This window comes from Chrysemys picta, chromosome 9 (assembly GCF_011386835.1).
Source record: "Chrysemys picta bellii isolate R12L10 chromosome 9, ASM1138683v2, whole genome shotgun sequence".
NCBI lineage: Eukaryota > Metazoa > Chordata > Testudines > Emydidae > Chrysemys > Chrysemys picta.
Genome location: NC_088799.1, coordinates 56744050 through 56757026, shown reverse-complemented (window position 1 = coordinate 56757026; position 12977 = coordinate 56744050). Strand labels below are relative to the sequence as shown.

The 12977-nt window shown below is 48.3% G+C and overlaps 1 protein-coding gene across 1 annotated transcript; it reads left to right on the top strand.

Moving 5' to 3' along the window:
- The first annotated feature begins 3322 nt into the window (after window positions 1-3322).
- On the top strand, window positions 3323-7064 carry ESPNL (espin like). Its single transcript, XM_024111765.3, has 2 exons — window positions 3323-3549; window positions 4677-7064. Exons 1-2 carry the CDS (start codon window positions 3439-3441, stop codon window positions 6237-6239), a joined length of 1674 nt encoding a protein of 557 aa, XP_023967533.3. The 5' UTR covers window positions 3323-3438; the 3' UTR covers window positions 6240-7064.
- The last annotated feature ends 5913 nt before the right edge of the window (window positions 7065-12977 follow it).

The window sequence follows — 12977 nt, the reverse complement described above, 5'->3', positions numbered from 1 at the left end:
TTGTGCCAACACGTATTGGCGCAACTGCTTGAGCTGAAACTGAAAAGAAGTAGCCGAGGGACTGGCAAATATCCAATCAGGTCACAGGAACACTAGCAAGTAACTCAGGACATGTGAGCGAATTACAAATGGCAAATACCAGAAGTCTCATTCAGTAATTTACAAGGAATCTTTAAGTTGAAACACATAATTCAACACATAATTTCAGATAATGAAACACATCTGTAAAAATCTAAGTCTGTTCAGGGATAATTTGGGAACAAAAAAAGGGGCAAAAACATCAAAGAAGTGTGGGTTGTTTGTTGTTTTTCTGTGAGTATCGACTCAAGTCCTGAATCTCCCAGTAAGGAGCAGTGAGGAATCTCACCTGACTGGAATCTTCGTGGACATTCATCACAGGGCAGTGCTGTGTGGGTATGCATAACCCCTAACATTGGCAGGGCTATGTATGCTTGATGCCAGCTGACATTGGGAAGGCAAGAGCTGTGGGGACACTCACAGTGCTGCTGTGCTAACTGGCACTACCAGTAAGTGGCCACAAAGCTGCTCTAATTGGTGGAGTCAAAAGGAAAAGCAGTAGAAAGGCCCCATGTTATACTGGAAGATGTAGACAGTGAAAGGTGTTTCACATTTTCAGAGGTAAAAGAGCCCTTCTTTCTCTGTGTCTTTCTAGGCTCAGGCACCAGTGAATCCTCTACCGATGGGAGTAAGCCACACAGTAGCCATGGTGAAAGAAGGAATTATCCACACACACCAGAATATAGCCAGTGAGTACAGGCTCTCGTATTTCTTCTGAAACTCTCAGCGACAGATATGAGTGTCAGAGCTTCCTGGCTGTTCTGCTGTTAAATGGCCAGGGGCAATTCTGTAGTATTTCAGTGGTATATACTAGTGACTATCCATGTTCACAGGAACTGTAAAATAGCAAATATTTATGCACTGTATGGGTCAGATCCTCAGCTGGTGTCAACTGGCCTCAAGCCATTGACTTCAGTAAAACTGAAAATTGATTTCCATGGAACTGTATCATCTACGCCAGCTGAAGACTGCCCCAAAGTGTTTGTATTATATTTTCAAACATTTTACAGCGAAATTGGAAATGGCTGTAAATGTTGTAATAATTTAAAATGTGTTCTCTAGGGTGACTGGGTTTTACTAGAGGGCTAATAGAGTGTATTAGCTGATGAATACCATTACTCAGTCTGTATTCTTAATAATGCAAATCACTGTAGTGCTAAAGCGAAATACCCCCTTAAAATTGTTCTCACTTGCTTTCTGTCCCCAAGCATACAGCCTGTAAAGGACAGGGTCGCCATTCAATGGAGAACTGCATCCCCTACTCTTCCCATTACCCTGAACCTCTTTTACATAAGTCTGTATTTCTTCTCTCCCTTCCAGCCACAAGGTCCTTCAACATGCTGAAACCCAGCGAGCCCAGCAAACCACTCATAGCAGAGCCGAAGCTCAGCAAATCCCTGCAGAAGGCCAGGATCACAGCTTTGTTCACACACTCCGTATGTCGCTCACTCATCCCCACAGCTCCCTTTGGACTTTCTCTCCCTTTCTGTCTATTTCCACTTGGCCTCTCCTTTGCTCTTCAGGGATGCCTCTTCAGCAAAACTTCCCAGGTTTCTGATCAGTTCTCAAGGCAACAATCCCCATTCAGCTACAATTTGTTGATTGTGGCGACATCACCCATCTTTCCTGAGTTGGATACTCCCTTTCTCCCAGTCCCAGCCCCGCTGCTGGCTGCAGGCTGGAGAGTGGTGTAGAAGCCATTATGGTGGCTCTATACCACCAGAGGATTCTGCCTAAGGAGGGTAGATCCTCCAGCAGCTGCATAGACTGGCTGTGGAATAGCACAAAGCCACACTAACATCCCATTATAGTTACCACTGCGGCAATCTGTGTTAGCAGCCAATAGAACAAACCCTAAGGGACAGCGCTGGTGAGGTATTTACTCAGGTTCCTTGCCTCTCCCCCCACACCTCCAAGGCTATTTGGATTGCTTCTAGAAATCAGGAGAATGAATGAAGTTATGGCATGTGAGACGTTTGTCCTTTCGACAGTCAACATGTTTCACAAACACTTTTGTGCCTCATTCAATATTTTATTTTCAAAATTTATGTTAAGAAAATGATCAAAACCATTACTGGCCATTTCCATCCCCCCCAAACCCTGGTTGTCACAGCACATCAGAGGGCTGACGTGCTGACCAGGACGTAGCTGGTGCCGTGACCTGTTGCCAGGAGGAGTTTGGCACCTAACTCCTGCTGGCCCTTGTGAACAGGGCTGGCTCCAGGGTTTTGGCTGCCCCAAGCAGCCCAAAAAAAAAAAGCTGCGATTGCGATCTGTGGCGGCAATTCGGCGGAAGGTCCTTCGCTCCAAGTGGGAGTGAGGGACCGTCCGCCGAATTGCCGCTGAATAGCTGGAGCTGCCGCCCCTCTCCGGAGTGGTCGCCCCAAGCACCTGCTTGACAAGCTGGTGCCTGGAGCCGGCCCTGCTTGTGAACATCTGTGCTTAAGCAGGGCATTAGTGGCTGCTGTGCTGCTGAAGGTGCTGCCCTGCTCTGAACACACCCAAACGTGGCTGGAGAGGATGCTTTGCTCCTGAGGCTCCTGTCCCTCACAACCTGAGTATGTTCCATCCGCCAGGGCCTCTGGATGGTGCTAGTGCATGTCACAGCCTTGCCCTTTAGTTATCTGCACATGCTCCAGCTCTCAGCAATTCAGCCTGGCAGTAGGCGGGCACTCCATACACTGGGCTCCCAGTCTGCAGTGCTGATGGGTGGCTGGAGGGGTTGGGTGTGTAAACGCACACTTATTGTGTGAAATTCAGAGCGCATATTTCTCCAAGACAGACTCTTGGAATTGGATCTTGGGCTAGAGCCCCAAATCTGGCTGAGCTGTGCTGAGGGGGGAAGGTGGTGTCTTAAATCCCTCTATATACCCTTAGTCAGGAATGCACATAGCAGTCAGTTTTACCTTCAGAGTATCTTAGAGCAGCCTCGAGGCCAGTCTAAGCTATGCTGACTGGAACAGCTTCTAGTGGCTGGAACAGCTCCTGGTGGCCGCTCTGCTGGTCCAGAATTGCAATACGCTCCAGACATAGTCCCTTCCATCCCAGGCCACGCCCTGACCTACCCCAGCACCTCTCCTATATAGGAATAGGTGACAGCCGCCCCTACACAAAGCTGCTTTGCCTGTCTGAGCAGAGCAACCCAGCCAGCATAGGCAGGAGGGTCTGACCCAATGTGCTCTTACCTCACCTCCCTTTGGTACATTGCATGAAGTCCTCTTAAAAAACAGCTATACTGGAAAAACATGAGCTGTGACTTCTATCATTGTGCAGGGCGAGAAGACTGCACCAGCAGATCCTGTGCAAAGCAGCTGCATCTCCCCAACACTGGATGAGCCGTACCCATCAGACCTCGATGCCATGGTGCCCACCCATGATGAACAAGGCCACTCGATTCCCGAGTGGAAGCGGCAGGTGATGGTGAGGAAGCTGCAGGCTCGGCTGGAAGCAGAAGAGGGCAAGGGTAGGAAGGTATGGTACTGCGCTGACTGAAGGAGAACTGGCTGTTTTAGGCTGGGTTAGAAAGTCTTTATAGGCTTCTCCTCGCTTTGCTTGTTCCTCTTTGCTTCTTCCCAGCTCACTCCCTAACTTTCTCTCAGCTATGTCATGCCTTACCTCAGTCCTGAATTCTAATGTCATGAGATCATTGCACTCCTGGTTTTCCATCACTGGTATAGTCACCTCAGTAGAACGACATGAGGGTCCAACCCACAGTCCCAGTGCAGGGCAGGGTTCAGGCCTTTGTCTATTCTTGAAGCTCAGTGCAGACAAAGGCCTCACAAATTTTTGGTTCGAGGGGGGCCCGAACCAACATTTCTGAGGAAAAGTCCAGTTCGATTCAAACCAAAATCTTTCTTTCCCCAGAGTTTTTTCAAAATGAAATTTCAAGTAAAAGAGTTGTTTTAGTTGACTTGAGATGTTTACAGTCAACTTGAAATGATTTTGTTTGTTTGTGCTTTGAATCAGCCATTTTTGAAGTGTTTCACCCTTTTTTGGTGTGTTTGTTTTTTAAGGGCCAAATGTCAATTCAAAAGGCCATTTCAAATTGAAGAGTTGAAATGAAACATTTTGAAACAAAACGGTCACAAACAAACTTTTCAACTCTTTCGAAAAAAAAGTTCAACCAAAATCTTTCACTGAATTTGACTCCAACTTGACAAATAGGTTTCAGGACCCCAAAATGCTTATTTCAATGAAAAAAAAAACTATCAGTCAAGACCATGTTGTCCAGCTCCAGTGCAGACCCAATGAAAGCTATGTGGTGCCAGAGCAAGGACTGTGCACTCAGACAATGCAAATGACTTTCAAGCCAATGTGCCCCTTAGAACAATAGACACAGAGACCTTCTCAAAGCAAGGGGGAGCCCTGGACCTGTGTGTTAGAGAGCCTTCTCTATTCTTTAGCAGTCACGACCTCTCTAATCACCACAGGAGCTGTGGGAGCCAAATCCTGTGCACGTTCATCATATTGCTGGGGTGTCAGTGCCCTTGTTTCACACCAGTGTGTGTGTGTGTGGGGGGGGATCACCTGAAGCCCGGCTCTAGAAGATTACATTAATGACCTCCTGCAGTCTCTCACTTTCTGTCTCCCGCATGCAGAGCAGTGGAGGCAGTTCGGTGGAGATGGGGGACTGGAGGTATTCACAGGCCCACAATGGTATACTGGGCCCCTTCGGGGAGCTGCTGACCGAGGACGACCTACTTTACTTGGAGAAGCAGATTGAGAATCTGCAGCTGAGGAAGAGATGTCAGGAGTGTGAGAGAGAGCTGGGGCGCCTGGTGGAGGAGCTGCAGACCATCCTTCCTGCCCCCATTGTCCATATCACCGTCAACAGCCAACTCCTGCACCAGGATGGCCAGGCACTCCCTATCTGGTGCAGCCGCATCTCTGGCATGGTGAAGAGCATGTCTGTGCTGCTCACTAATGTAAACGGCCTGAGGAAGGAAGCGGAGACGCCATCCCCTAAAGAACCATCCAGGCCTGGTGAGGGGAAGTGCCCTGCTGGAGGCAGTGCAGAGAGGGAGATCCTGGAGTGTGGCGTCTCTGTCAGGAAGCTGAGAGGTAATTTTGAGAAACATGTTCTCCCAGGACAAAGAATGGCCTTGGAGCTCCGAGGGGTGGAGGCTATGCCTTGGGAACACTCAGGAAGGTGCTGGTCAGGCGAGGATCTTGTTTCTCAAAAGCAGTGGAGCACCAGTAAGAGCCAGAGAAAACTAGTCTGTGAAGACCATGCGTTTGGAGATATGGAGAATGCCAGTGACTCTGGGATCAGCTGCAAAGAGGCTTCCTCGGATGTGAGCAGGTCACTTGTTCCAGTGGCAGAGCCCACTAGCCTCAGGAAAGAACGAATAGTGATGCTCTTTCTGAGCCACTGGAAGAAATCTGCTTACATGCCTTCCTTGAAAATCACGGCCAGAAAAACGCTTGAGTCCCAGAGAGTCAGGAAAATAAGAGAGGTGGAGGCTGCTGCCGAGGTCAGAAAGGAACAGATTCCTGAGGAGAAGCCGGTGGTGGAAATGAGCAAACTGGGCTATTTAATTCAGCAAAGGAGCACTATCAAGAACCTGATTGGCAACTGGAAGAACATCATCTCTCAGGTGCCCTCACGACAGATCCGGTGCCTGAACCACCAGCAGGCTATCTATTCCCCAGAGCAGTTCCTGCCCCACGTCAATGGGGTGCCCACCAATTACAACAGCCTCACCCTTGACCTCTTTATGCTTGGTTACTTCCACATCCTGGAGCTGGACCTTCCTCAGGAGGAACGCAAGATGAGGCACCTCCTCTGCTTCGAGGTGTTCGACCACTTGGGCAGATACCCCTGGGAGACTGTGCGAGCCTTCCACAAGGCAGTGACTGATGAAATCAGTGCTGGCAAGCGAGGCTGGAAAGACAGTTTTGAGGACATTAAGTTCAGGTTTTTTGGTAACACCAAGGACCCAGTCAGGGAGCTGGAACCAAGCAGAGCATCAGCAGAAAGCACTCTAAGGCCAGTGTCCAGAGAAAGGGTTCGGAGCACTGCTCTTGAGCAGGCTGGACATGATCCAGGAAACTGTTCTGAGGTAGGCAGCTTCAACAATGATGAGATCTGCAGGTACATTGACCGCAGCTTTGCCTTCTGGAAGGAAAAAGAAGCCGAGATATTCAACTTTGAGGAGTGAGCTCTTTTGGCCATGTTGGAACTGCCTTCCCTTGGCCTTGTGTGAATGGGAGTTTGGGGGCTGGATTGCTCCGGGATGCTGGTTGTTCCTCCTCCCCATCTCTCAGATACTGCAAGGAATATGCCTAGAAGGGCTCAGAAATTTTTCATGAAGCAGGTTGCCTGGCCTGAGGGAGAGATTTCAGAACCAGCAGGAAGATTTTCCAAGGCACAAATGGGAAGTAGGCACCCAGCTCCCATTGTGCCTTTGACAATCTACTCCGAGATTCTTCCTCTCTGCCTTTTCAGCTGTTAAGATGTGGGATGCCTCTTCTTTTCAAGCCAGCTGCCATCGCTTAAACAAGACAGCTCTCCACCTATCCCCTCCACCCCAGCCCACCCTCCTTTGCTGTGCGAACAGGCGAGGATTAGCTATTCCATCTCTGGCAGGAAAATCTCCCATGATTTGTTGTTTGCATAGCGTGACTTTAAACACTGTGGAAAGATCCAGATGGAGCTGAACCTGCCAATGGGCTGCCCTCTGCACAAACACTCACTGACCCTGGTACCGTGGGATGGCTTTGAGGGTACAGGGAATATCGAAGGACAAATTCAAGTGCAACCATCAATGCCAGCTAAGGAAATGATTGGCAGCAGTAAAAGGCCAGCAGCCTCATGCTAGGCTGCTGGAGACTGATGGCCCTGCATATGTCACCCTTGCCCTCTCCTGACCAGTGCAGAGACTGACATGGACTGCACAGGGAGGTACATGTGGAGTGTCTGGGCCGAGGGAAAGTGTTGTGAGGAGTTCTGGAGAGGAGCTGTTGGATATTAAAACTGAGCAATGCTCTGGCTTGGGGTGGATCTGTGGTGGTCAGCAGGCAGGGGCGGGGAATTCCAGGGAGGAAGGGGAGGGAGGAGCTCAGGTCATCTCTGGCTCGTGCTTGGAACATCATTGTTGGACTCAAGAAGGAGCTCCCCCCACCTTTTAGTGACTGGATTGTGCATCATCTCAACAAGGGCCCCAAAGGGGGAAAGTAAATGGCAGGCGTGCCACAAGTCAAAGATTACAAATAAGGCAATGGATGGGTGATTGTGAACCAATGCTGGGACTGGGCCTGACCATTTCACCTCCATAGCCTGCATGAGTTGGGGTTCTGTAAAGATCGAAAATCCCCAGTGAACACCTAAGTGATTCATTAACATTCAAAAGTAGTTAAATAGCGAACAGAAAACACTACTGATTTACTAAAATTCTCCAAAAGAAAGTGTGACGGGTTGGATCACAGAAACCCCCTTGGGAGCTGCCACCCGATGTGCAAAGACTACCTCTGCTCCTGTTTTCCCTGCCAGCTCAGGACTCCAGCACCCTGTCTTGCTGAGCCAGACACTCCAGTCTGCTCCAACACAGACCCAGGGTCTGAATCACTTGTCCCAAAGCTGCAAGTTTACCGGAAAACAGCTCACAGAAGTGTGCTTGTCTTTAGCACTCAGATGCCCAACTCCCAATGGGGTCTAAACTCAAATAAATCCGTTTTACCCTGCATAAAGCTTATGCAGGGCAAACTCATAAATTGTTCGCCCTCTATAACACTGATAGAGAGATATGCACAGCTGTTTGCTCCCCCAGATATTAATACATACTCTGAGTAAATTACTAAATAAAAAGTGATTTTATTAAATACAGAAAATAGGATTTAAGTGGTTCCAAGTAGTAACAGACAGAACAAAGTAAGTCACCAAGCAAAATAAAATAAAATGTGCAAATCTATGTCTAATCAAGCTAAATACAGATAATCTCACCCTCAGAGATGCTTCAGTAAGTTTTTCTCAGACTGGACACCTTCCAGGCCTGGGCACAATTCTTTCCCCTGGTACAGCTCTTGTTCCAGCTCAGGTGATAGCTAGGGGATTCTTCATGATGGCTCCTCTCCCCCCCTTTGTTCTCTTCCACCCCTTTATATATCTTTTGCATAAGGCGGGAACCCTTTGTCCCTCTGGGTTTCCACCCCCCCCCCCCCACTGGAAAAGCAACAGGTTAAAGATGGATTCCAGTTCAGGTGACATGATCACATGTCACTGCAAGACTTCATTACTCACTTGCCAGCACACACATATACAGGAAGACTCACAGGTAAACACAGCCATCTGCAGACAATGGGAGTCATCAAGATTCCAAACCATCATTAGTGGCCCAAACTTTACATAATTACAATAGGCCCTCAGAGTTATATTTTATATTTCTAGTTTTAGCTACAAGAGTGGAACATTTATACAAATCGGATGATCACACTCAGTAGATTATAAGCTTTGTAATGATACCTTACAAGAGACCTTTTGCATGAAGCATATCCCAGTTACGTTATATTCACTTTTTACCATATTTTTCTAAAACTATCCCAGTTACATTATATTCACTTATTATCATGTTTTTATAAAACCATATAGACTGCACAACGTCACAGAAAGAATCTCTCTTCCTTGGTACATCATCTCCTGTTATGATTACAGACTGAATCATATTTTCATTTTATAATTGTTTCTTTAAAAAAAGCTCACACTTTTTCTTTGTCTAAACTTTTAAATAGTATTGATTTTCCCATGGGCTGAGGCTTAATAAACAGTTTTCTGTCTCATTGAAATCATCTCTGTTTTTCTTGACAATTCATTGAATTGGGTTCATTACCTTGGGAATAACTCAAAAGGTTGGGCACATTCTGCACCACCTGGCGTCTTTAGAGACTGGAAGTCTTTCTAAAGGATATGATCGAGCCCAAACCCAAGTTCTGGGTGAAGTTCTTTGGCCTGAGTTGTGCAGGAGGTCAGACTAGATGCTTACAATGGCCTTAAAATCTCTGGATCGATGAAATTCTGAGGTTTCACTGTTACAGCCCAGGGATGAAGGAAGAAAAAGTTGCCCATGTATACTGGGAAATGAGTAGATATCAATGAGCACCCAGAAGAGTCCCAAAGGTAAGGCTGTAGGCAGGGTCTCTACTCCCCAGACAGCTCTGGGCACTCTGAGGAAGCAGCACCTGATTGTACTTGCACATTCATCAGTCCTACACTGTTGTACTGTCACTCCACTTTACCCTGCTACGTGTGACCCTAGAATCAGGCTCCCTGCTGAGGGTGGGAAAGCTACAGATCTTGGTTCCAGTGTCCCTGCTGTCTTGATTTATTTGTGAGCATTCCTGTGGGAGGGGTATGGAGCCACTTAAAGGCCTCCAATCTAAGGAGCGAGATAAGTAGCATATCATACTATATTTAGCCAAGAGTAATGCGAACTGTAGATAGGAGAGGAGAAAATATATTCACTGGTGCAGTGTTATTGACTGTTTAGAACCAGGGGAATAGATTGTGTTGAAAGGGATCATTCCCTTGCTCCTCTGCACGCAGACTCAAACCACTGATCTGTTGAGCTATTTTGAATTGAATGATGGCTTTTCTTCTAATGTCCTCTGCATATTTCCACTCGTGGGATGTGCCCATCGGTGCAGATACCTTGGTCCCACAAGTGGGACTATGCAGAGTCCATCTTGAAGAACTCCAGTTAGAGGTAAGTAACCTCCATTTAACAGAGCTGACCCAGAGAGCTAGGCCACCCCTTATCTGTATTTCAGTGCAGCGAAACAAATATGATTTGGGGGCTGGACGAACTGATTTACAAGTTGAGATTAAAATAGCTCAGGGGGGACTTTCAAAGTCCCTCAGCATTGACTGCCATTGAAGTCAATAGTAAAACTGCTGGTGACTTAAATGGGAGCAAAGTTAGGCCAACGCTAAGCGTTTTAGAACTCCCACCCTAAATGTATAGCTTGGCTAAATCATAGCTAAAGGGGACTGTGATGGTGAACTTCAAATGCCTGAAGAGAGTGAGCAACAGGGCAGGGGGGAATTACTTAACGTGAAAAGGGTATAACCCGGAATGATGGTCTGAACCATAGCAAGGGAAAATTTAGGTTGAATATAATGAAAAAATTTTTCCCATGGTGAGATGTACCTGGCTGCAGAAGTGCTGGAAACCCAATTGCTAGGGGATCTTAGCAACAGGCTGAACAAAGCAGTAGAAAACGTCCTGTTGTGGCCAGTCTGGCATAGGCAAGGAGATGGAGTGGTGGATTAGATAGGTCTTCTCCAGCTTTGGATTCTAGAATTCAGTGACCCCCTTGCTGCCTGCCTTACAATCAACTTTTTAATGTAGGAAATATACAAAGGACTAGCGTACGCACACATGAATGCAGCATAAATGTCTAAAGGGGTAGAGTGGAATTGGTATGATCATGGATTAGTAATAGACTGGTGACTGTGAGACCTGTTTGGGTACAGCTGGAATAATGCTGGATATCGTGTTCAGGCTGTCGTCAAAAGACAGAGAACACAAGGAAGGGTTTGAAGTGGAAATTCTTTAAATTATACTACCATAAAAAGCAAAGCAATAGCAACCAATGAGCTCTAAAGTGTGAGACTCCAGGCTGTGTGACAGCATTGCTGTTGTTGTGAGTATCCTTGTTAGAAACAGGAGATAAGTGTTCTCCAGTTTCTGTGCCACTCATGACAAGCCTGGAGCTGCAGTGAGCTCATTCAGCAGTCTATTACTGGAGTCAGGAGCATAGAGTGAAAGACAAACCTCTTTGCTGTGTCACAGAGCACTCCAGCTAGGGTGCCATCAAGTGTCAGAGACTCAGAACATTTGGGACTGAATGACCAGCATAGATCAACAAGTTTAACCCACCAGCCCCAAACCTAGGGCTGTGTCCAGGGACACAGCATCCAGCTGGAATAGTGTCTTGTGCACTGGGTAGCTCCCTGGGAGCACATGAGAGGGTGAACTCCCAGGCTAGAGGGGTTGCAGAGATTTCCATTGAGGCTTCCCACTGGGTCCAGCTCCACCCCCTATTCTGTTCTGGGGTGGAAAGGCTGGAAGGAGAGCTAGGAAGAAGTGGGGAGCTGGGGTATTTTCAGAGTGCTGATGTCACAGCTCTGTCTGTTCATTTTGTCCAACCCTGCTGAAGGGATTGAGTGATTGGTCTATGGATAAAAGCATGTGGGTGAAAGCTCAATCCAGAGGAGTATGCCGTGATGTTGGCAGGTTGGAGGAGTTGCCAGAGCACATGGTAAAGATTCTGTTGGCCCTAATGTAGAGGGGTGTCTGCTGTTTGTTAGCTGAGTTTGATATGTGGTGGTCTTGTTAGACTTCCAGCTGCTGTTAGGGAATCATTACAGAAGTTATCAGGACAGCTTTTTCCAGGTTGTAACCCTGCCTCCTCCCTGCATGTGCATCTTGCTGTTCTCACCCTTGCACTCCGGATTACACCAGTGCAATGGGGCATGCCTTAAATCAGTTGTTCTCAACCAGGGTTCCAGGGCCTTCTGGGGGGGCCACGAGCAGGTTGCAGGGGCTCCACCAAGCAGGGCTGGCATTAGACTTGCTGAGACCCAGGGCAGAAAGCCAAAGCCCTACTGCATGGAGCTGAAGCCCGGGGACCCGAGACCCACCACCCGGGGCTGAAGCCAAAGCTGAGCAACTTAGCTTCACAGGGCCCCCTGTGGTGTGGGACCCCGGGCAATTCCCCTGCTTGCCAACCTCTTATGCTGGCCCTGGCTTTTATATGGAGAAAAACAGTTGTTGTGGCACAGGCGGGCCGTGGAGATTTTATAGCATGTTGGGGGGAACCCCGGCCTTAAATCAACCGAATGCTAAACCAGGGGCAGCCTGGTGAGAGCTCACCATCAGCACTTAATATCAGGGCTCCAGAATCTGCCTGCCTACCTGGGGATTTCCAGGTGGAGTTTAAGGTGCTGGCTCAGGACCTGCCTATCTGAGAGGCCTCTCTCCTGTCCCGTGACACTGCTGCAGGTTTGCTGGTATGCCCTCGGTACAGAAGAGGTAGGGCTGGTAGGAGATTTTGGGAAGGGCTGAGATCTGTGGGGGGTTTGGCTGGAGGTTTGGATTTGGGGCGAGACCAGGGTTTGGTGGGAAATTTCATTTTTATGAACCGGCTTCTCTTGTGCAGAGAGCTGTTGATTTGCTGCTGGGTGGCAGTGCCTTGGTTGCATTGCATTGGTAACTATTGGGCTCCTGTGGTCTGGCCTAGGCCTTCTATTATTTTTTATTGGGTGAAGTAAAAAATAAATATATCTACTTTGTAATGATCAAATCGGAGCAGTTCAACGCAACAGCAGGTCCCACACCATGGCTAAGGTGATTGTTGGGATTCTCCCATGCAAGAACAACAGCAGGGCTCAGAGTTATTGCATGTGGTGCACAGACAAACATACACTGATTCCAAAAGGGGCTATGCTTTCAGCCTCATCAGTGTCAGTGAGGGTCGGTGTTTTAGTCTAGTGCAGGGATCGGCAACCTTTGGCACGCAGCTCGCCAGGGTAAGCACCGTGGCAGGCCGGACCGGTTTGTTTACCTGCCGCGTCCACGGCTTTGGCCGATCGCGGCTCCCACTGGCCGCGGTTCACTGCTCCAGGCCAATGGGAGCGGTGGGAAGCGGCGGCCAGTACATCCCTCGGCCCGCGCCGCTTCCCGCAGCCCCTATTGGCCAGTGGGAGCCACGATCAGCCGAACCTGCGGACTCAGCAAATAAACAAACGGGCTGGGCCAACCAGGGTGCTTACCCTGACGAGCCACGTGCCAAAGGTTGCCGATCCCTGGTCTAATGCTTAGGATGCTCTTTAGATACAACTGAGGAACTCCGTGGGGTAGTCACCAGCTTTTCCCTAGCAGATGTGTGTACAAATGGGGGTA